A 21,963-nucleotide genomic window follows, 5' to 3' on the forward strand; every position below is an offset into this window, starting at 1 on the left:
TGATACGAAGCAAAATCCATCGGAATCCTGTTTTCTGATTGGTTGCAGAGCTTCGTACGACGCAAATCGGATGCAGGGTGAATCCAGCATAAGGGACTCCGCACAATAAAAGGATCTGAAAACAGAGAATAAAAATTTCAACCTATCAGAAATCATGTATTGTGGAATACGCAGTTTCTGAAGGCCCGTCTACAATACACGGAGTAAGAAGTAAGAGTAAAAAATTGACCAATCACAGTCGAATGTGAGAAGAATAATCGACTGTGATTGGTCAATTTCTTACTCTTACTTCTTACTCCGTGTATTGTAGACGGGCCTTAAGAGGTTGAAATTCTTATTCTCTGTTCTCTGTTCCCTGTTCTTTTAATTATGCGGAGCCCCTAAATAAACATTGAGCAACACATGAAAAGATATCTTAAGCCCTTAAGCTAAGCGCAACGCAGTCATAATCGCGTTTGATTTCCGCGAAAGGCCCGTTCTTCTGAGTTCCCCATGTTCCGCGGCAGTGTATCAGCTGTTCGATGACAGTTTGCCAACCGTAGGAGGTGGTAGAAGTCGCAGCAGCGTTGCGAAAATAGTGAGAGCGAGGTTTGTTGTTGTGGGATGTGACAGCAATATGGCTATCTGGTGATTAACAATCGAACGGACGGACAAAGGAGCAGCGCAGTTCTTATGATAATCGACGACTCCGCTCTCCTCCGCGACGCATCATTGTTCCGTTGTTTCGTGCGTGGCTAGCTGGACGAACGGGACGGGACAGGATGCTGGAGCTCGAAGTGGTGCCCGAGAGATCCCTCGGATGCGAGCAATGGGAATTTATTTTGGGCAAGTGACGAAACGCAAGCGCAAACGCTCGCGACCGACGAGCGTGCGTTGTTATGATTTGCGACACGCAAACTGAGCCTCCTCTCCCTCGTCAAGTTTCACTCGATCGAATCGAGTTTATATGAGACGAGGACAAGCGATTGCAGTCCGTCGACTTTGTCTCGCGTAACACATGATTCGTCCCTTGTTTCCTTATATGCGTTGCTCCACTATTATCTTTGTTATCTAACCGTGAAACTTCGACGAGCGAGAACGAATATGAGCGTTTTTTTTTCCTTTTTCTCTATTATAATGGCAGCGGATAACGATTTTTTATATAAATAAATACAATTCACAAAAATAAAACAAAATAAATATTAAATCAAAATCTTGGAAGTAGACAATTTTACATTTATACCAATTTATCAATCTTTGATCTAATTTTTTTGTTTCTTAGTTATCCGTTTTGAAAAAATATAATTTTCATTTTTTTTCGAGAAAATATAGTTTTCATTTTTTTCGAGAAAATATAGTTTTCATTTTTTCAATTTTATTTGGCTTGCATTATTGATCATTTCCTCATTTGCAATTGTTCTATATTTGTGAAAAACCAATCTTGTGTAAATTAAATTACTCATAATTTATTCTATGTTTAAACTAATTTATCATTTTTTTCACTTTTTCTCACTTTTATTCATTTTTTAATTAACTGTTTTAAGAATAAATATAGTTTTTATTTTTCTAATCTATATCTCTTTAGTCTCATTGACCATTTTTTCTTTACAATTTATTCTATTTGTAAAAATCGATCTTATATAAGTTAGATTATTCTAATGATTTATTCAACGATATATTTATTATTCTAATGATTTATTTAACGAACTATGTATAGAAGAATAATAATTTTTTTACACACTGGCTTCCTGTGTTGGCTCATTTAAAGGCATTTTTTGTTTTTTTTTATTTATTCAACTTTCACATTAATTTATCTTTCTTTATTCTTATTTTTATTCATTTCTCAATCATCTGTTTTGAAAATAAATATAGTTTTAATTTTTCAAACCTTATTTGGCTTATATTATTAAGCATTAATAACCTCTGTGCACTTAAAAAATGTTTTGTCTATTTTTGAAGGTGACTATCTCTTCATTTTTTAATTTCAAAATTCTTTTGTCTAAGATTTATTCTCTGTAGCTGTAATAAAATTTTCTATCTTGCTTTTGTCGAATTTTGGTTATATAAACAACAATAAGTGTTATTAGACTGATATATAACACAGCTAAATATAATTTAAACATATATATTTAATTATATGTAAAATGTGTATATTTAAATATATAAAATTCTGTTTCATTTTAAATATGAAAACATTAGTTCAGCTACAAAGAACAGACTTATAATTTTGTATAAATTTTATTTGATATACCAAGAAAAATGTGCAAGCATTAATTTATTTTAAGATCCAAATATTAAGCTTGCTACATTGCAGGTATGCACTTTTCTCAGTCAGTATCGATAATACAGTCTCAAGTCGGTGTCATAAGAGGAGTGCAAGTACTTTATAGCGATACTGTAAGTATACTTTAACGTCTGTGTTGGCATGAATCTTATTACATATATACATATATACATATACATATACGCATAATGCACTAAAACTTTTTGAATGCATAAACAAGTAATACTCCTATTGTATCGTACGTCAAATTTAAATTTAAATAGCATAATCAGATGTTACATAAAGCATTATGCACGTTCACAGAATCCGTTAGACGTAGATCTAGTAATAAATTTACCTCACGACGGCATTCGGCTTATATTCGATCCTGTTGTACAAAGGCTTAAGATAATTGAGATTTATAACATGAAGTTAGTAAAATTGAAATATTGCGGCTTGCCATTCAATTCACCGGAAGTGTTACCTTCAATCGAGCAGATAGAGCATTCATTTGGTGCGACTCACCCGGGTGTTTATGACAGTGAAAAGCAGGTATGCAACTCTTCATAAAATTTAATTATACATACAAAACCATACTGTTCAAAATAATTAAAATTTATAAGGTATACGCGTGATATGTAATATCTGTAATGATAAATTGCAGGTGTTTGTATTGAATTTTCGAGGACTATCGTTTTACTTTCCGATCGATTCAAAATTCCATCCTGGTTACGCCCACGGATTAGGTTCATTACAGTTTCCTAACGGAACTTCTCCTTTGGTTGCAAAAACGGCAATTTACGTTGGAAATATTCTAGCCGGTGGTAGCGGCGAAGAACACGGTTCTAAGACATCGCCGCCACCTTTACCACTTGTAATTATATTTGTAGACTTTGGCTATTTTTTGCCATTACTTAAAAATAAATTAAAATGTTGAACATTTAATGTATCTTTAACATCCATCCTTACATAGGTTTGTTATCATAATAACTTGTACTTGGAGAAAGCTGATATTATTCGAGACAAAGCACGTACTCGAGGACTCAAATTACATCTTTTCACGGAAGGTAGTTCTGGAACGAGAGCATTGCTGGAGCCGAAGAAGCGATGTCTGACCAAAGAGGTTGCGCTTTATTAATATACTTATTGTTAAGAAATAACATCATAGCATTTCAATGTTTAAAGTAGAAATTATAAAGTGGAGATCTCAAACATGTGATTTACGACAATTAAATATCTCTGTTTGATAAATTTATTCCATTTGATAAATATTGAATATAAATTTCAATATGCGAAAAAAATCAAGCTTATTTTAAATGGAGAGAGCCTCGTATAACCGATTCGAAAAAAATCGAAAAAAATTTTTTTTTAATCAAAGTAGTAAAAAAAATATATTTCTAAAAGTTATCTTGATTCATCGACAAAATAATTTCATACCAAAAAATAATTATATATTTTTGCTTCAAACGAGTATAAAAGACACTTGTAACTCCCGCCAACTCGCAATTCCGGTGAGGAGGCTGTGTCAACATTTATTTATGAACTCTATAAAATTACTTTTTAATAAAATTTTTTTCTATATTTGAAAATATAAAATAACATAAAAAATTTTTAAAAAGATCCATTGCTTTGCTCCTTTAAAAGAAAAAGAATCCGTAAAATTATCTCCTTTTTGATACACGAAGCTCTCCCCATAACATATGAAACAAAAAACAAACATGTTTTTTTGCAACATATTTTTTGTTTCTGATGTTATTAATACGATTTCAGGTATTGTTCGGTGATACATGTGAGGATGTTTTAAGTGCGCTTGGTGCCCCATCTAGAGTATTCTACAAAGCTGAGGACAAGATGCGTATCCATAGTCCACACGCGCACAAACGAGACAAAACAAGGCGGTCAGACTTTTTCTATAATTATTTTACTTTAGGTTTGGTAAGTACGTTTTTTCATCTGGTGATAGACATGAGCTTACTTTTACAGTTGAATCGAAAAAGTACAAATTATTAATGGCAAATTATTAACACTAAAGATATTACTTATTATTGATATATCTAAAAGAGATAATATAAATACTTTACCTTTTTCTCTTCAAACTATTTATAGAAAAAAATTCTGGATATTTATTAGACATATAGGTTTTCCTCGAATTTTCCAAACAAACTTTAACAGTATTTTCTATGAATTGAAATAAGAAAAAAATATTATATAAATTTAGGTCCTAAAAAGCTTTATAACAAAAATACAAAATGTGTAAAAAGTAATTTTACTTAAGTTTGCGTATCAAAATATCGTTCACTCATATCAATACAAGCTTGACATCGATATAATTTTGAATTTATCCCTTTTTTGCGAGGGTAGAGAAAACCTTTGATAAATTCAAAATTACAATGATGTCATGTCAACATCAGATTACATATCAAGGTAGGAACTAAAATCCTCGAGTATCTATTACCAAAAACAGAATTTGAAAAAGTTAAGCCATTTTTGAGAAATCTTACAGACGGGCAGTTGGACAGACAGACGGACAGCCGGACCAACACTGAAATCATAAAATAATTTGCTGCGCTGCACTACTTAATAAGTAGACCCAACTAAATAATTAGCAGACAAATCAGTACAATGCTTCTACATGAAATTGTAGGCCATGTCATTCTTAAATACATGCTTTCTTTGTCTATTGATTCCATTTTTCACACTTACTAATTATGCTCATGTAATTTTTTGCAGGATATCTTATTCAATGCTAAAACTCAATGTATAAAAAAGTTTGTACTTCACACGAATTATCCAGGACATTATAACTTTAATATGTATCACCGCTGCGAGTTTTCTCTGACTCTACCTCCTGAAAATAATTCCACGGAATCGGGAAAATTGATTGACGTTTCCCCATCTCCTGTTACAGTAGGGTTTTTTAGTAGTTATTCATGTATTTGACATACATATTTAATGTATTATGTGTTAACAATACTAATGAATCTTAATTTCATCTCATAGATCACTGCCTATACAAAATGGGATAGAGTAAGCGAGCAATTGAAAGCAAGTGCGCGACCAGTAGTTCTGAATCGAGCGTCTTCGACAAATACAACCAACCCATTCGGCTGTACGTTTTGTTATGGCATACGGGACGCAATTGTCGAAGTTATGGCAAATCAACATATCGCAAGTGTAACTTTATATAGAACTGCGTGACGTTGATAATTCATACTATGTAAAGCATTACGTAGAATGATTTGTGACGAACAGTCGAGGACAAGAAATTACTTTAGCTAACTTACGAGATCTTAAGTTTACCGATTAAAAGCGACGGGATGTGACAAGACCGAGGTAGAGCACTCTATCAGGAAGCTTTTTTAATATGTAACCAATTATTTTAGAATACAAGGATGATAAATAAGTGTTACGTAAAGTGTGAATATTAAGACGATTAAACGGTGACCGTATAAGATATGTATAAAAATTCAGGAGCAAAAAATACATGGAAAGTAAAAAAAATATATCATCATGAGGACTTATGTGATTACATACATATATGTATATTACTTATTATTTCTCTTTAAGCCTTGTCTCGCAGCTATGGATACTTGGATCAATTTCAAGTTGAGTTTATCTTAACAAAGTTCGGTAGTAATCCTTTTTATAACGTCTTAATTTTTCACATTAATCTTTACGCAACGTTAGAACTAGCTGGAAGACATACATCAATCATTGTAACGCAACAATACGCTGCTCTATTCTTAAGAATACTGTCTTTTTTTCTACATGTAGAATTACAAAAGGCATAATTACCATATTCAATAAGTTAACATATCTGTACAAATAATAGTATGTAAGTTCAATAATTATAAGAAATACGCGAAGGAAAATTATGATATTAAAATTTTGGTAGGCTCTGGAGGTTTTTCGACAAGACACTGGCCGGTATTCATAGTTCGCTCTTATCACACAAGATCGTCTTAAATATTTTGAGGCATTAATACGGTTCTGTGATTGGTTTTGTCATCTTAAGACTGTACTTAAGACAATCTTAAATATAAGAAACCACTATAAATACCGGCCATTATAGTGGCTTTTCGTACACAATAAACGTACAATAAAACCACTATATAGTGATCATTAGTAGCGAAGATTAAATAGAAGAGTAAAATTAAAATTCTTATACATTTCAATAAAAATATACTTTTATTTAGTGTTTTAACGATATTAAAACTAAATAATTGATATTTTTCATTTTAATTCCTTTGTTTCCGTGTCTTATTATTTTTGTTAAGAAAACGTTGACTCTATCATTCAAAGAATCTGTAGCTGGAAGAAAGGCGATATTATTTTAAGACATGTTAAATTTTGTCTTATGATTAAGAAAACTGATATATATTGTCAATATATATTATTATATTATGAAAAGAGATGAAAATACTAGTAATTTCATCTAACAGTAATACCTAGTTACTTTTATTTGAGACATCACAGCGTCTAATTTAAATTTATCATCTTTTGCCATAATTATACAGTTAATAACAATTAATAAGGCAAATTATAATGGAAATTATTAGTATCCGCAAAAAGTATTTTAACTCGACAATTCTGGAAAACAGAAAAAAACGACGGAAAATATTATAAATTTTTATAGGCGATATAATCTTTTTAATCAATTATAAGGACTGTTATTAATAATCTTGACATATAATATTATCCTTTAGATGAAGTAAGAAAGTAAGTCGACTCTCTCAAATTTCGTATAAATGGTACATTTTTTAACATGGGTGTGAAGAAAAAAAATGCGTGAAATTGGCGGTGGAAACCAAAATTATGTATACCCTGATTATCGTGTTCTCATTATAAGATTATGGATTCTCACCCAGCACAAATGTCGTCTGAGTGACGAGAAAATTAGAAGTTACAACATTGTGTAACATAATAAAAATATTTGTTGTATCCACGTGGATTTATTAATTTTTCCCTAAAATTTATTATTAATAATAAAAATATAATTTTATATTTTGTCCCAAAGTTCGCGACTCAAAACACTAGAAAGTTCTCAAGGTAAGTAAGTGAAAAAGTTATTCGTAAATTTTTATTCTAAGCAGAAATTTTTTAGATAATGAGGGTTAAAAAAATGACCAATTATAATCTACACTTAAACGACCGTTTGTCCATGATTATAATACGATATTACTAATACTCATAAGTGAGTTTAATGACTTTCCCATTAAAATGCGCTCATTAAAACTACCGTATACGTGTGACGCACAGCCAAGCAGTAATTTTGTAATCTATAGTTAGTCATTTTTTTCCTTATTATTTAATTTTGTGTTTGCTGGGACATAACGTGAATTATTTTAATATTTATAAATATTTATAAGATTTCTTATAAATATTTTGTAAATATTTTTGTGACCTTAGATTGTACAGATCATAAACATTTATTATAAATATGAAATATTCATTGTAAATGTCATAGTAAATGCTATGAAAATACTTAATGAGACATAATCCAAGTAAAAAATACTTAGAATTAATATTTATTAATATTTATCGTAAATATCACATAAAATATATATTTAGTCTATATTTTAATATTTCGAATAAAGTTTTATATAAAATATGTATAGAATTTCTGTATAACATTTCCAAAAATAAATATTACCAAACATTTATCATAAATATTCTGTGCTGTTTGGGATTATTGGCTGCGTTCACCAGACTCAACAGTTTTGCAACCGTTTTGTGATTCTTCGCTGAGATAGGACTATTCCTTTAAATCTAAAAGTATAATCCAATCAGCGCGACGAATCATAAAACGGTTGCAAAACTGCTGAGTCTGCTGAACGCAGCCATTCATCTTATCAGAACACGCGTCACAACTCACGCCACGTGCCGCACGCGCCATGTCACAATATATAGCTAGAGCCTTGTGTTGTTGACATTACTGAACTGCGTAAGTGATCTAGCTTTAATTACACTTCGTGATTGCAGTTTATTTGTAAAAATGATTCTGATATCTTTTATTTATTTATGTTAAGATATATGAATACACGTTAATTTAAAAACAACATATGACGAAGTCCTTTGATGAAATAACTTTCTGCTGTGCAATCGTCTGCGGCATTTCAGCACGCTGTTTCGATCGAATCAAACCGCAAACGACAGGTTATGTGAGAGCCGAGTGGGAATTGTATAGAAATTATTTTTATCTCGAAGTAACTCACTTAAAGACAAGATGACAACGAGCGAAGGAATGGAGAAAGGAACGAACGTGCGAAATGTCTTCGTTACTTCACTTATTGTAAGTGAATTATTATGCATAGTTTACGTTTTGCATTGACATATGTCGCACACGTGTGGCGTCATGTATTTTGTAATTCTTAAATGTTATTTTTTCTGTATGACATTGACATAAACATTATTGTTGAACATATCGTGATTGTAAAACGAAGAAAATTAACTAGATTTGCTCATATAATTATCAATTTCATGTGTCTGCTGATAATTGATAAGATAAGCTACAATTGATTTCTCTTTTCTTTTTTCATTGAAATTTTATATTAAATAGCCTTTTATATCACAATTAAACAAATGTTAATAAAATATAAAAAAAGGAAAAAGTGAAAATATACTTTTATATATAATTATAAAAAAAATAAGGGTAAATAAGTCAGTGCTGTAATATTATAATCAATAATAAATATGCATTAATTACAATTCTAACTTAAAATTGTTTCTCTTTTTGTTAATTATAATATATTTTTATATTTTTATATTATTTGCAAAAATTACATTGTGCTATTGTTAAAAAAATCAGAATAATTAATTTTAATTGTTAATAATTTTTTAATAAACAATGAATAAAACCTGATAGAGAGTCATGACTTTGACAACATATGTTAAGATCGTTGCTTCCTTTTTGTATGGTTTTTACTGATTTGCCTTTTTCTTTTTACATTTTCAAGTTATTGAATTATCTATCTGTTATCATTTACATATAATTATGTTTAAATAGGCAGGAGGTGCTGCAGGTACATTCGTAGACATCGCGTTGTTCCCACTGGATACATTGAAGACGCGACTACAAAGTGCACAGGGATTTTTAAAGACTGGAGGCTTCACAGGTCTTTATAAAGGCATCGGTCCAGTCATAGTTGGTTCAGCACCGACAGGTATAATATTACAAATATGCAATACATTCAGAGAGGAATCAATAAATTTATGGATTATATACATTCGCACATTAACACATTTTACATTTCAGCCGCACTATTTTTTCTAACATATGAAGAAATTAAGACTATATTGAAACCTAGAATTTCTACGGATTATTATACTCCACTTCACATGGGAGCAGCCGCGATATCAGAAATGGTGAGATTTTAATATTAAATTATTATCTTGTTTGTGACAAATGAATTAATCAAATTAACGATATTCAATTTACATCAAATAATTGAGCTTAAAAAATTTTGATTCTGAAATAAAAAAAATTTTAAATATGTCAAGTTGATGTATAGAGCAATATTTTCCAATTGTTTTTCTCTTAATCCTTTTATAGCTATAATTATGTAATAATTAGAAAAACATTGCTTTCTACATAAATTTAACATAGCTAAGATTTTTCAATTTCGAAGTCAAAGTGTTCTCTAAGCTCAATTATTTACAGACCGAATGCTATTAAATTAACTAATTTATCTATAAAGAATAAGCTTTAGCTGTATATTAATTGTTATTCTATATACAAAGGTAGCATGTTTATTACGAGTTCCAGTCGAAGTTGTGAAACAGAGGAGACAGGCACAAGTACATGATAAAAAATCATTTGATTTAAAATTTCTATATCGTGGATATTGGAGTACGGTATTACGAGACATGCCATTTAGTATTGTACAGTTTCCGTTATGGGAATATTTCAAAAAATCCTACAGATTCTATATTGAAAGAGAAATATATCCTGTGGAAAGTGCAATTTGTGGTGCAATTGCAGGTTTTTATACTAATTTTACACGCTCCAAATAGGAATAAGAAAATAAATTATAGTTTTGCATAAATACTATTTTTATCTATTTTTTCGTATTTACACTCGTGTGTACGCTTTGTAATTTTAGGTGGCATCTCTGCAGCTGTTACCACTCCATTAGATGTTGCAAAAACGAGAATAATGCTCTCAAATAGAATGTTACTTTCGTCAGAATTAAAGATACTAAATATACTTCATGGAGTATATGTAGAGAATGGTTTTCATGGGTAAGTATCTTCCACATTTTTTCTCTTTTCCTTCCTGTGTGTGGTCTACAATTTTTTAAAGATTCACCAAATATCACAGATTATTTGCTGGTTTTGGACCAAGAGTAATGTGGATCACATTAGGAGGCTTTATTTTTTTTGGAGTCTACGAAGAAGCAAAAGTACTTACACATACAATATTTCCAATGCTGAAATAAAAATATAATTGTTCTTATGTAGAAAAGTAATTCATAAGTTACCAAATTATATTTTTTGCAACATGTATAAAAATTATTTTATTTATTGTACAAATCTTCCTGATAACAATGTATATATAAATTATATATTTATATGAATATCATTTTCATGGATACAAAATATTTTAACCTATATGTAGAATTATTACTAGTTATAAAAAATTACTCTTATTTATGTATTATACAAAATTTCTCTTAGACGTTTTGTTTTCTAGAAATAGACTTGAACAATTCAACTAAAAGTTATGATACTAATGTAAATTTTGATTCATTAGTTATCATCATTTATACATATTTTTCTTATTTTCCAAAGAAAAAAGATGCACATAAGAAAGTGCATATAAAATATTTATATTCGTCTTTTTCAAAAGAGAGTGTGATGTGTTATATATTACAATATATTAAAAATATACTGCAGGATATGTGGTATTTTAATCTTTGTATTCATAGTTTGGATTTTAAACTGGTCATTAACTTTTCCAGTTTCATTGCTTTCTGCATATTTCCACTAATGTTTAATTTGCCTGTCATGAATGCAGAAACTGGTTTTAGTTTACCTGTCGGCAAAAAGCAAGTTTAAAATACGTTAATGTAATAATAATAATGTAATAACATTAACACACAGGTATATGTACATATTATGTTCTTAGCGCCGAGACATTACCGTGTCTCTTAATACACATGATACAATGATATAACAGATGCAAGAATAAATTCAACAGAAAGTTATTAGATCTGTACCTACCTGAAAACATAGCAAAGAAATTTTCTGAATCCATCGTTAGAGTTGCATCTGCTGGCTGACTCGGTTCTCCTTTACCAGTAGCGCCCTTTCCATTTTTCAAATCAAGAAACCATACACCAGATTCCTTTCCTAAACATGAATGTATATATAAGTATAAAGATATCTGTTCTCCTTCAATCTCTTCTTTTTTTCTATAAACGAGAAGAAATTACCTTTTACGTTGAATTGGTATATAGCACCAGTTTTGTCAACCAATTCGCTACTTAAATTTGCATTGATAACATTAAATAAATGTGCCAACCGTCCATTTTCTTCATTATTCGTTTTATCAGCATTATGAACGTTAGTATGTGCACCATCCAGAAAGAAGTCCAGCATTAAATTGTCCTTGTTTGCTAAAGATTACAAATGCTTATTGTTAGAAAACTATTTAACAACTGATAATACAATTGAACCTGAACAACTGAACCTAACATATTTTCAAAGATCTTATATTTAGAAAACAAGTTTAATAATATAAAACTTTAAAAGTTAATTGATTGTCATCATACAATTCACTTATTTATAATTGCTATAAATTTTACAAGGCAAATGTTAATATAATTAGTATTTTTATATATATTTGTCTATAAAATAAAAATAAAATCCAATATTACCTGGATTACACGCGTAGTCTGTAAAATCAGTAATGCCCTCGTTTTTTAATATTTCTTCGTCAATTAGAAATTGACCAGTAATGGATTTGCTATCTTTACAAAGCAATGCATAAACAGCATCAGCCATAATTTCAGGCTTTCGAGAAACGTTACTCGAGTCTGAGCTTAATAGCATGTCCATTGCAGCAGTATATATAGCTAAAAATATGTAATATTTATTTAAAATAAATTTTATATAATTATTTAGTATTATCCCATACACGGAAAATACTAAATGCAATCTATAAGTTACTCAGATAAACAAAGTTTTTATCGTTATTTTCTCTATTTAAAATAATACTAGCAATATATGTATATTTATAATATTTTATCATAAATGCAATTATTTCCTTATTAATTATATCTTATAAACTTAAATATGACAATATACCTGTCTTAGGCCAAACAGCGTTAACCGCAATGCCATCAGGCTTAAATTCTTCTGCCATTCCAAGAACGCACATAGACATTCCATATTTAGCCATTGTGTATGCGACATGATTTTGAAACCAAACTGGTTTCATATTTAACGGCGGACTTATATTAACTATATGTGGATTTGTGCTTTTCTTTAGATATGGTATACAAACTTTCGATCTACAATACAATTTTATTTCTTGGTAAATTTGCAGTGCAAACTTGAGAATGCGTGATAATATTAACCAGTTTTTCTAATCAATTGTTATAGATTATGATTAATTTAATATTAAATTAAATACTAAACATTAAAAACCTGTAAGCAGTGTGAAAGAAACAACCTACACGAGAAAAGTTCCTCTGGCATTAATATTATTCATTAGATCATATCTTTTTATTTCGGTTGTAAGAGTACCCGTTAAAGAAATAGCACTCGCATTATTCACAACAACGTCTATTCCACCGAACTTGGCAACAGCATTCTCTACCGCGTCAATCACCTGCTTCTCATCGCGTACATCCACAATACAAGGTAAAGCCTTACCACCAGCTGCTTCAACTGAAAAATATTTTTTCTACATAAATCTTTAAATTCCGAAGGTTTTTGAATGTTGAATCTAATCGACTTAGTTAGCATTAACTTCATTTTGTTTAATCCTACTAAATTAAAAAGATTCATTAAATTAAATAAAAAAATAAATTGTACCAGGATAATATATTGCTTATAAAATCCTATTTCTATATGTATTAGATATCAGCATCAAAACTAACAATTTTATTAGTTGATACTATTTAACATAAATATAAAAATTATTTTAGATAGTCAATTTTTAAATTTATAAGCAATTAATTATTAAATATAAATATATATATATATATATATATAAAAGAGAATTATACTAGTTATATACCTATATAACATATACCATCTATAAAATATGAATATTCTATTTTTGTAATAATTTTATTAGTTTTAATATTGATATTTAACACAAATAAAACTAATTTTGTATTGAATTTTTTATTCATAAAAATCAGTAAGTCTTTTTTTATCCATAAACCAATACCTATAAATGTATCGCTGTCAGATTGTACCATAAACCCAAATCTGGTGAAAAATTAAGCGATAATTACTTTCAGAAGCCGCCGTATAAATGGTACCCGGTAACTTTGGATGTGGTTCGGCAGTTTTTGCAGCAATAACAACATTTGCACCATCTTTCGCTGCTTTCAAAGCTATACTCTTCCCAATACCTCTTGAAGCTCCAGTTATAAAAATAGTCCGACCGGCCAACTTCCTGTCAAATATTGGTAGTAACTAGTATAATCTTGTTCAGTGACACAACATTTATAATAGCATTATTATTTATCTAGATGTATTATTAAAAAAATACTATATATCATTTAACAAATTATAAATCATTCATGAGGATTACAAATATCATATTTATATTTATACATTTATTTTGTTTTATAAATAATATACTGTAATAATTCATTATATTTAAGTTTTAAAATGTAAAATAGTAATTTAATGTATCATATAAGATAAATGTATCAGTTAATGGACATGAATCAATTGTTAGGTAAAAAAATTAATCATTTAAAATATTATACTTTTAATGATATGTACAATTCTAAATATATTTATATTATTAAATTTTTATAAACAACAAATTTAATCAAAGTCATATACATCATTAAAATCTTAATATTTAAAATTTTATGTCACTTTGTCCAGCAAATTGGGTCATATCCACTAATTGATATATTTACATTACATCATTTACAAACATAAATCTGTTTTTGAATAAATTTTTGTTTTCAATATGCAAATAAATCAACAATTCTAGAATTAAGTAAAAAATTTTTAGACTTAAGTAATGCAATTCACATTTTAATTTGTACAACTTATGAACAGTACAACAATAAATTTAACACATATTTTATACATTATCATGTGTTTACATAAATTATGAAAATGAGTCCACGTAGCAATCAGATAATGAAATATATATACATACTTATGTAAATTTATACTACTGTCTCTGGTAGTACTGTTGAGGATAAAAACTTGATGAATCATATAGAAACACATGAACTTGAAATTACAAAACATTACTTACCCCGTATTAATCATTTTCCTGCCTTTTTGCAATATGCTAGCTATAGAATGTTAACGTCCTCGTTGATACGTGGCCAAGTGACCGAAAACGGTATCTGATCGGTTGACGTCAATTACAAATCAAGAGCCTGACTGCTGGAGACGTAAATCACAATTGTGTTCGTTGCGGCCGTTTCGAACTACAGTTCCCACTCAGTAGGTTCAAAGTACATCATATCTTTAGAGAAACGCCTCAACAATCAACAGTCATCCCGCAACACGAGAGTCTTGACATTTTCTGTAATAAGAAATATATATACACATATATATATTGATATATACATGTATATAATCTTATATATATGTGTACACGTATCAGAAGAGCACACAGAAATCCTGATACGACATCTGTATCAACTTCAGAAATGAAAATGCTCACAAAAATGAGATGTCGGTAAATTCACGTACGATTATATCATAGTATTATTTATCTATGAGCGGTAAACTAATGATTATCTACACGATCTAATGCAGAATAAAAAAATTAAATTCACTCTTTTTAAAGAAATTAATATACATATATTAATATATATGTATATATTGGGTTAAGAAAAAATCTTTTTACAGTCGAGATTTTTTACGTGCCACTATTGGTGCATTTAGGGAGACGCTATTAGCGCTACTTCTGTCATTCTGTATTTTCGTGTTTATTATTTCGTGTAAAACAAGGATAGAATGGCTGCGTTCAGCAGAACGTTTATTTTGCAACTGTTAGAAGTTTTCTTCGCGCTGATTGGGCTATGCTTTTAGATTAAGAGGAATGGTCCAATCTCAGCAGAGAATCATAAAACGGTTGCAAAACTGTTGTGTTCTGCTGAGTTTGCAAGAGTTTGTGCTGCGGCCATAATTTACATATAATTGCTTGAATATCTACTTTTTCATTGAAAGTTTCAACAATGTTTCAACAAATAAATCACAAAATGAAATGTAAAATTACCGACTTTTATAAAATTCAGTTTATAACGCATACATTTCTTTTTACATATTGCAATATATTATCGCATATACATGTATTATTAGGATAATTAAGGAAAATAACAATTGTTGTTAATTCTTACGTAACATATTCTGTATCGCATCTTTTGCTTTTTGGACACCAAGGCGAAATTCGCCGAATTCCGGACGAATCCTCATCCCACGGTAATAATACACCAAACTCATTTCGAAGTCGCCGAGATGATAGAGAGCTTCTGCCTTGCAGTATACCGCTTTGGACTTGCTAGAATCCTTAGGGTTCAGTCTTAAAGCCGCTTCAGCGTCGTCCAGAGCCTTTTGCGGATCACCCAGTAAAAGATGACATTTGCTCCGCGCTATCAAGGCGTTCTTGTCGTTTGGATTTAACTCCAGTGCCTGCCAGAATAAATTCTTATGTAATGTCTTTATTAAAATAATTAATAAGTTTTAATAATATTGTTAAATCACAAAGATATAGTTATTATATTTATAGTAATTATAAACATTGTAAATTCTTTTTCATATATATTTTTAAATGTACATCGATAATTCTAAATAATATTTTCTTATATTATTTTTAATCTCTTTGAAATGTAACAAATGTTTATGTAATTTAAATAAAAATATAAAAATCTACTTTATTACGTCATATAAACATCTTCTAGTATTAGATACAAATTATATGAACATATTTATTGTGATATTATTTTACTTATATAGCTGCCATTCATCGCCGAAGATTATATTGCAATAATCTTTTTGCCATATATTACAATACTGCAATTATAATAAATACAATAGAAATATTTTGAATTTTATGGACAAATTGATAAACATTAAACTTTATGAGAAATATGGATATTTTGTTAATCTGAAATTTTTTTATGTGTAAATGTTTAGTGTATCTAAACTTTTCTTTTATATTAGCCTCAGAAAAAATTTTTTGTAGAATTTTTCATAATTTTTAAGTAAATTTCAGAATTTGTTTAAATTAAAATAATAAATAATTTTATGATTTTAAAACAAAATTTCTTAAATTTTTTATACAAATTGGAACACTTTTTAGAAGTACCTTGAAAAAGTCTATATACCTTCTGGAGAGTTCTTCATATATGTACATATATTCTGAAATATTAAGATTTGTTTCATTCCATGATTTCTGATAAAATTTTATAAAATGAGGAAAAGTATTTTTTCAGAAATTCTAAAATAAAAAATCTTAGAATATTTCAGAATTCATTTACATGAAAAATTCTAAGAAAAGATGTAGACTTTCTCAGTATTTCTGAAACGTGTTTCAATTCAAGTAAAAATTCTGAGAAGAATTTTCGCCATTATATCAAATTATACAGATGCCAATTTATAAAATTAACAGATCAATATATATATATATTATAAAAACCATAGATTATGCAATCCTTTAAAAAACTTAGACAATATTTCTTTCGAAATCGATAACAATCTCTGCAATTATTACGTCCGTATTTCAATCTTATATAATATAAATCGTTACGATCGATTTATTCGCTTATTACGGAGGGTCACGTTTATTCATGCGCGCATGCACGACCATGCATAGAAGACATAAATCACTCTCATTGATTGTGCCCGCCAAGAAATAACAAAGTATCGTATAATGAGGCAAGCGAGTAGAAACCTTATTAATGCAATTAATAGCGACATTAACGTCGCCAAAGCGCATCTCGCGTAGACCAAGCGTCAGCAACGCTCCGGGCTCGGTCTCCTCCGGGATTTGCAAACTCTTGCTGCGATCCTGCCGTTGCTTTAGCTTCAGAGACTGCTTTATGTCCGTGGTACCCATGTTCACAGCAGCTGCGCGATCCTTATCGGTGTACACCTCTTCCTGCCGACGACCTTCGCCGTCACGCTGGCGTCACTTTCTCTTCGACTTCTGTATTCTCATCTCCGACTCGATGGCGGTGTCAGGCCCCTGCTTTTCTTTCCTGTCGTTACCCTTCTTCCCTTTATTACGATCCTTGTCACCGCTCAATGCTGTAAGATGTTTACTCGAATGAACTTCTTTACACGGTTCTTCGAACTCTTCAGGATCCTGCTTCGAATCAGAGCAGACTTCCACACGCACGTAGCTTTGCAGCAGGTCATGGTGGTGCAAACCAGGATTCAGAATGTCCAGAACATGATGCTCCATCGCGCTCGCAGATATTGCGTTCTCGGCTTGCGGTACATCGCCCATCTTCGCTTGTCGATTTTAACAATATTTTATCCAATAGTTATATTACAATATTGTACAATAAGAATTTACAATGATCTACTTTGCAAAACTTTCAGTTCCTCCTTCATATGTTTTTACTTTGCACATAAGAGCAGAAATCGAGGAATCAGCTCAGCTAGAAAACACGAACAGATGATCCTCGCCTACGTGCTAAGATACGTGTGGTTGCCGACACCTTAAAATAGGTGACTCGTTTCCTTAGAAACGAGTAACAACACTAGCATAAGTCAAATATGCTAATTCTACCCTTGTGAGATTCAGAAATGTAAAAAAAGAAAAAGAACACTCTGTATATTTGAATTATGTATAGAACATTTCTTGGGATTGCCAAAGTTTAATAACGTATTTTTTCGGTTACTTATTTGGCTGTGTTCCAAATTCACTGCCAGCCTAAAAATTTATAGCTTACGTTACGTGACATTAGATTTTCAACATTGACAGTGAATTTCATTATAACACAGCCTCTTAAGGTGCGATTTCACCTGACGCTACGACGCTTATTTTCAGTGTCAAAACAGGTCACGTGATCAAAATCGACGCTTGATATTTGTCAATTTTGATCACGTGACCTGTTTTGACGCTGAAAATGAACGTTGTAGCGCCAAGGAAAATCCAGCCTTAAAGATAAAGAAGAGATCGTGTGATCATAAATTTTTTTTTTTTATTCTTTTAGCAAATGCATCTTTTATAATTTTTCAAGTCTTATCCCTCTCATTCCTATTACTCGTGGCCGAGCGTGGTGAGACTCTCTCATATGCCTGTGGTGCGCACGCTGATTGTACACAGTCATATGGGACCTACGGTTTAACGTCGATTCCGAACGACGATTTATTAGAGAAGTGCTCTCTTGGCAAAGATACTCTCCGGTGGTTTGCCATTGCCTTCCGAGAGGAGCTACGAGCCGTTCGAAAACATTTTTCGGTTCTGCTTGGGATCGAACCCAGGATCTTTGACATAGCAGTCTCTTGCACTGCCTGCTACGCCACACTCGCACTCAAGAATTTGTCAGTCTGTCTGACCACAAAGACGTCTTTTGGAAATACGTCTAAAAAATTCGTAAAGATATGGATTCTTAAGATAGATCCCATTTCAGCACAAATTATTCCAGTAATATCCCAGAATATTTATGATAAATATCTATTACTATGTATTTTTTTTAATGTTATATAAATATTTTATACATATTTTATATGAAGCTTTATTAAACATTTTCTTAAAATATTGATAAATATTTCTAAATATTTATGATAAATATAAATATTTTTACTAAGTATTGTTTATTTCGATTATAGTGTCTTATTAAGTATTATCATATCATTTACTGTAACATTTGCAATAAATATTTCATTATATTATTATAATAAATATTAATTTGTGCAATCTAAGACCATAAAAATATTTACAAACTGTTTAAAATAAGTCTTATAAATATTTACATATATTTCGTAAATATTTTATATTGTGTATATTGTGTGAGATATTCATTATTGTATTGTATACCTCTCTGTATTGTATATTGTGCGAGATATTGTCATGATACAAGAACACCAAGTGTAATATTTTTATAATGATAACTAAATGTAATTGCGCTTGCGTCCACGGCGGGAATGTTACATCTAATGGTATTTTTACATCATGAATATTAATTGCTGGTCCATATTTGAATGAAGAAATTATCCCGCAAGTTGTATACTTCACATTGATATCTTCTAAACTCAAATATTATCTAATAATTTATGCATTTCTTTCCGCTCCATTGCGCTAATTGTCACAGACCAATATTCAACTAACTTATTAGATTATAATATAAAAAAGTTAATAACATTGCCTATATTTTTCGTTACATAATGTGCCCCCAATATTCTTGTTTCGCTATAGCTTTGTTCTTCGATCTTGATATATCAGGGAAGTTATTAATTCGTCAAGATTTCTATATTTCTATTTGAATATTTTTTTTTTCATATCCTCCAAAGTACAAAAAATATATTAAACATTCTGTCTAAAAATATATTAAAATATATTTAAAATAAATTTAAAACTTACTTGATTGTATAAAAATATGGCCTTATTGTAACTTCCATTTTTCACATGAATGGTTGCTTCATTTACTAAAAGTGTGTTTCGTATAAGAGATTCTCGCCGTACTACTGGCTGGCCTTTTGGATGATGAACCATATCGTCGTCTCTTTACCTAAAACATCTGTTTCAGTATTAGGTTTAGAAACCACTCAATCAATAAATATTAATGTAGAATTTAATTTTGTTCAAAACAATAAAATCGCTTTCTAAAAATTTTTTAATTAAAATACAAACCAATCAATATTAAATTAACATTAATAGTAAAATTGTTTTTATTATAAACAATGTAAACATTAAAATATCAAAACCCACAAACTCGAAAATTTTAAATTTAATTAAAAATTTACAAAACTAAAAAAATATACGAACAAAAGTAGAGCTTTTTAGTTTTAATTAACATTTCAGTAAGAAACACAGACAATAAATGCAAAAAAATATACTCACTGTGATGTCACTTATACATAGTTGAGAATTACGAAGAAATATTCGATTTCATTAACAATAATTATTCAATTTCTTTTCGTTTTTAATTAATTTAACGCAGGCCAGATTTCAAACATTGGTGAACCGCTACACCGCGACAAAATGTACAAGAGCCATCGTTCCATTCGGGTATGGTTGCCTCTAGCGTCTTAAATTCTTAACTTACAACAAAACTTTTCCATCCATACTTTTTGCTCTGTCTCCCTACCCGCAATATTAAGAAATAATCGATAAGGAAGTCAGAGAAAGGGATAATAAGGAGAAGGATAACTACACAATTCTTATTCTTTACTCACTACTACACGCTGCATCTCTGATTACTAACGGAAAAGCCATTAAATGGCTCGCATGCTTTCGTGAATGTTTCCTATCAATCCATTGTTATCGTCCTTGCTCGATTATTTGTGTCATTTAGTCGAAGAAACGCACGCGATCTGCATATAATATTAACCGATTATCGTTCTATCACAATTCTGTGAAAATAAATCTTGGACAATCATATACCCAAATATATTTTGTAATAGCTCTTTAGATTCATCTTGTATATAATTTATTTGTATGCATAAAACTGTATGCTAGAAAGGCACAAAACTTTTCGCAAATATAAAATCTTGTTTCCCAAATTATAAGAATTTTATCGAATCACGTATAGTTGGTTACGATAAAACATATTAAAATTTTAATTATAATAAAAGCATTTATGAATAAATTTTAGTTTTGATATCAATTCGTTTAGGTAATCTTCTGCCTTTTGTTCTGCAAATTATAGAAGTGAATTCAATTTTATAAGCAAGTATTACATTATAACATTTTAAATTTTAATATAAAGATTTCTAAAAAATTGTTACAATATATTAAAAATTATTATAAACTGGCAGCAATGTGTGACTTCTTGTTAGAAGGAATGTTCCAATATATATATGTACTTTTCAAAGTACGAAAAGTTTAGCTAATAGATAAACAGATTTTATAATTATTCATCGCGTGCTGCGCGCAGACACGCGAAGCAGCGAAGTTCCGAAGAAAGAAAATACACGCTTGAAATGATTAACATTTTAAATGCAGAGTACCCCAGATCCATCACGCAATCTTTCAGCAATAGGCTCATCAATAAATTTATAGCTAATCGAATTTGCTTCGAATTTGCTTCTTATTCAATTCTCTTTCTTTCATCTCCAATTAGCTTTTTTTCTTTTGACTAGTTCTTTTGTTACGTGACATATATGGAATTTGCAACACTTGGATACAAATTTGGAAATATCGCGAAAAACTTTCATAACTTGTCTATGCTATCTAAAATTTATTGAAGAAAAAATGTTGCAAATTTTCTACACACAAAATTATTAGATATTACGCAAATAATTACATGTTTTTTTAAAAAGGACTCATTTAGAGAAGCCAACAATACTTGATAGATAATTGTAAGATATGTTTTTATACTTTATATTATGTG

At 30.0% G+C, this 21,963-nt stretch overlaps 4 protein-coding genes across 5 annotated transcripts; 2 read left to right on the forward strand and 2 right to left on the reverse strand.

Annotated features, from left to right (window-relative positions):
* The first annotated feature begins 476 nt into the window (after positions 1-476).
* On the forward strand, positions 477-6,384 carry LOC108767841 (UPF0183 protein CG7083). Its single transcript, XM_018517915.1, has 8 exons — positions 477-825; positions 2,294-2,376; positions 2,567-2,794; positions 2,907-3,116; positions 3,216-3,365; positions 4,013-4,177; positions 4,973-5,149; positions 5,243-6,384. Exons 1-8 carry the CDS (start codon positions 762-764, stop codon positions 5,438-5,440), a joined length of 1,275 nt encoding a protein of 424 aa, XP_018373417.1. The 5' UTR covers positions 477-761; the 3' UTR covers positions 5,441-6,384.
* Positions 6,385-8,132: 1,748 nt separating this feature from the next.
* Positions 8,133-10,680, forward strand: LOC108767856 (S-adenosylmethionine mitochondrial carrier protein homolog). Its single transcript, XM_018517938.1, has 7 exons — positions 8,133-8,186; positions 8,272-8,534; positions 9,249-9,405; positions 9,498-9,607; positions 9,983-10,223; positions 10,345-10,483; positions 10,563-10,680. Exons 2-7 carry the CDS (start codon positions 8,469-8,471, stop codon positions 10,678-10,680), a joined length of 831 nt encoding a protein of 276 aa, XP_018373440.1. The 5' UTR covers positions 8,133-8,186; positions 8,272-8,468.
* Positions 10,681-11,079: 399 nt separating this feature from the next.
* Hsdl2 (Hydroxysteroid dehydrogenase like 2) lies at positions 11,080-14,973 on the reverse strand. Its single transcript, XM_018517929.1, has 8 exons — positions 14,703-14,973; positions 13,711-13,874; positions 12,922-13,135; positions 12,551-12,756; positions 12,121-12,318; positions 11,677-11,859; positions 11,465-11,593; positions 11,080-11,276 (listed from the first exon to the last, which is right to left on the reverse strand). The coding sequence occupies exons 1-8, from the start codon at positions 14,714-14,716 to the stop codon at positions 11,164-11,166; spliced, it is 1,221 nt and encodes a 406-aa protein (XP_018373431.1). The 5' UTR covers positions 14,717-14,973; the 3' UTR covers positions 11,080-11,163.
* Positions 14,974-15,787: 814 nt separating this feature from the next.
* LOC108767863 (tetratricopeptide repeat protein 25) lies at positions 15,788-20,517 on the reverse strand. Of its 2 annotated transcripts, XM_018517947.1 has the most exons (3): positions 20,472-20,517; positions 19,992-20,148; positions 15,788-16,090 (listed from the first exon to the last, which is right to left on the reverse strand). In XM_018517947.1, the coding sequence occupies exons 2-3, from the start codon at positions 20,121-20,123 to the stop codon at positions 15,788-15,790; spliced, it is 435 nt and encodes a 144-aa protein (XP_018373449.1). In that variant the 5' UTR covers positions 20,124-20,148; positions 20,472-20,517. The 2 variants fall into 2 exon arrangements, with proteins under 2 accessions (XP_018373449.1, XP_018373448.1); XM_018517946.1 differs by lacking the exons at positions 19,992-20,148; positions 20,472-20,517 and adding an exon at positions 17,352-17,553.
* Positions 20,518-21,963: the final 1,446 nt, after the last annotated feature.

Source organism: Trachymyrmex cornetzi, unplaced genomic scaffold (assembly GCF_001594075.2).
Source record: "Trachymyrmex cornetzi isolate Tcor2-1 unplaced genomic scaffold, Tcor1.1 scaffold73, whole genome shotgun sequence".
Lineage (NCBI taxonomy): Eukaryota > Metazoa > Arthropoda > Insecta > Hymenoptera > Formicidae > Trachymyrmex > Trachymyrmex cornetzi.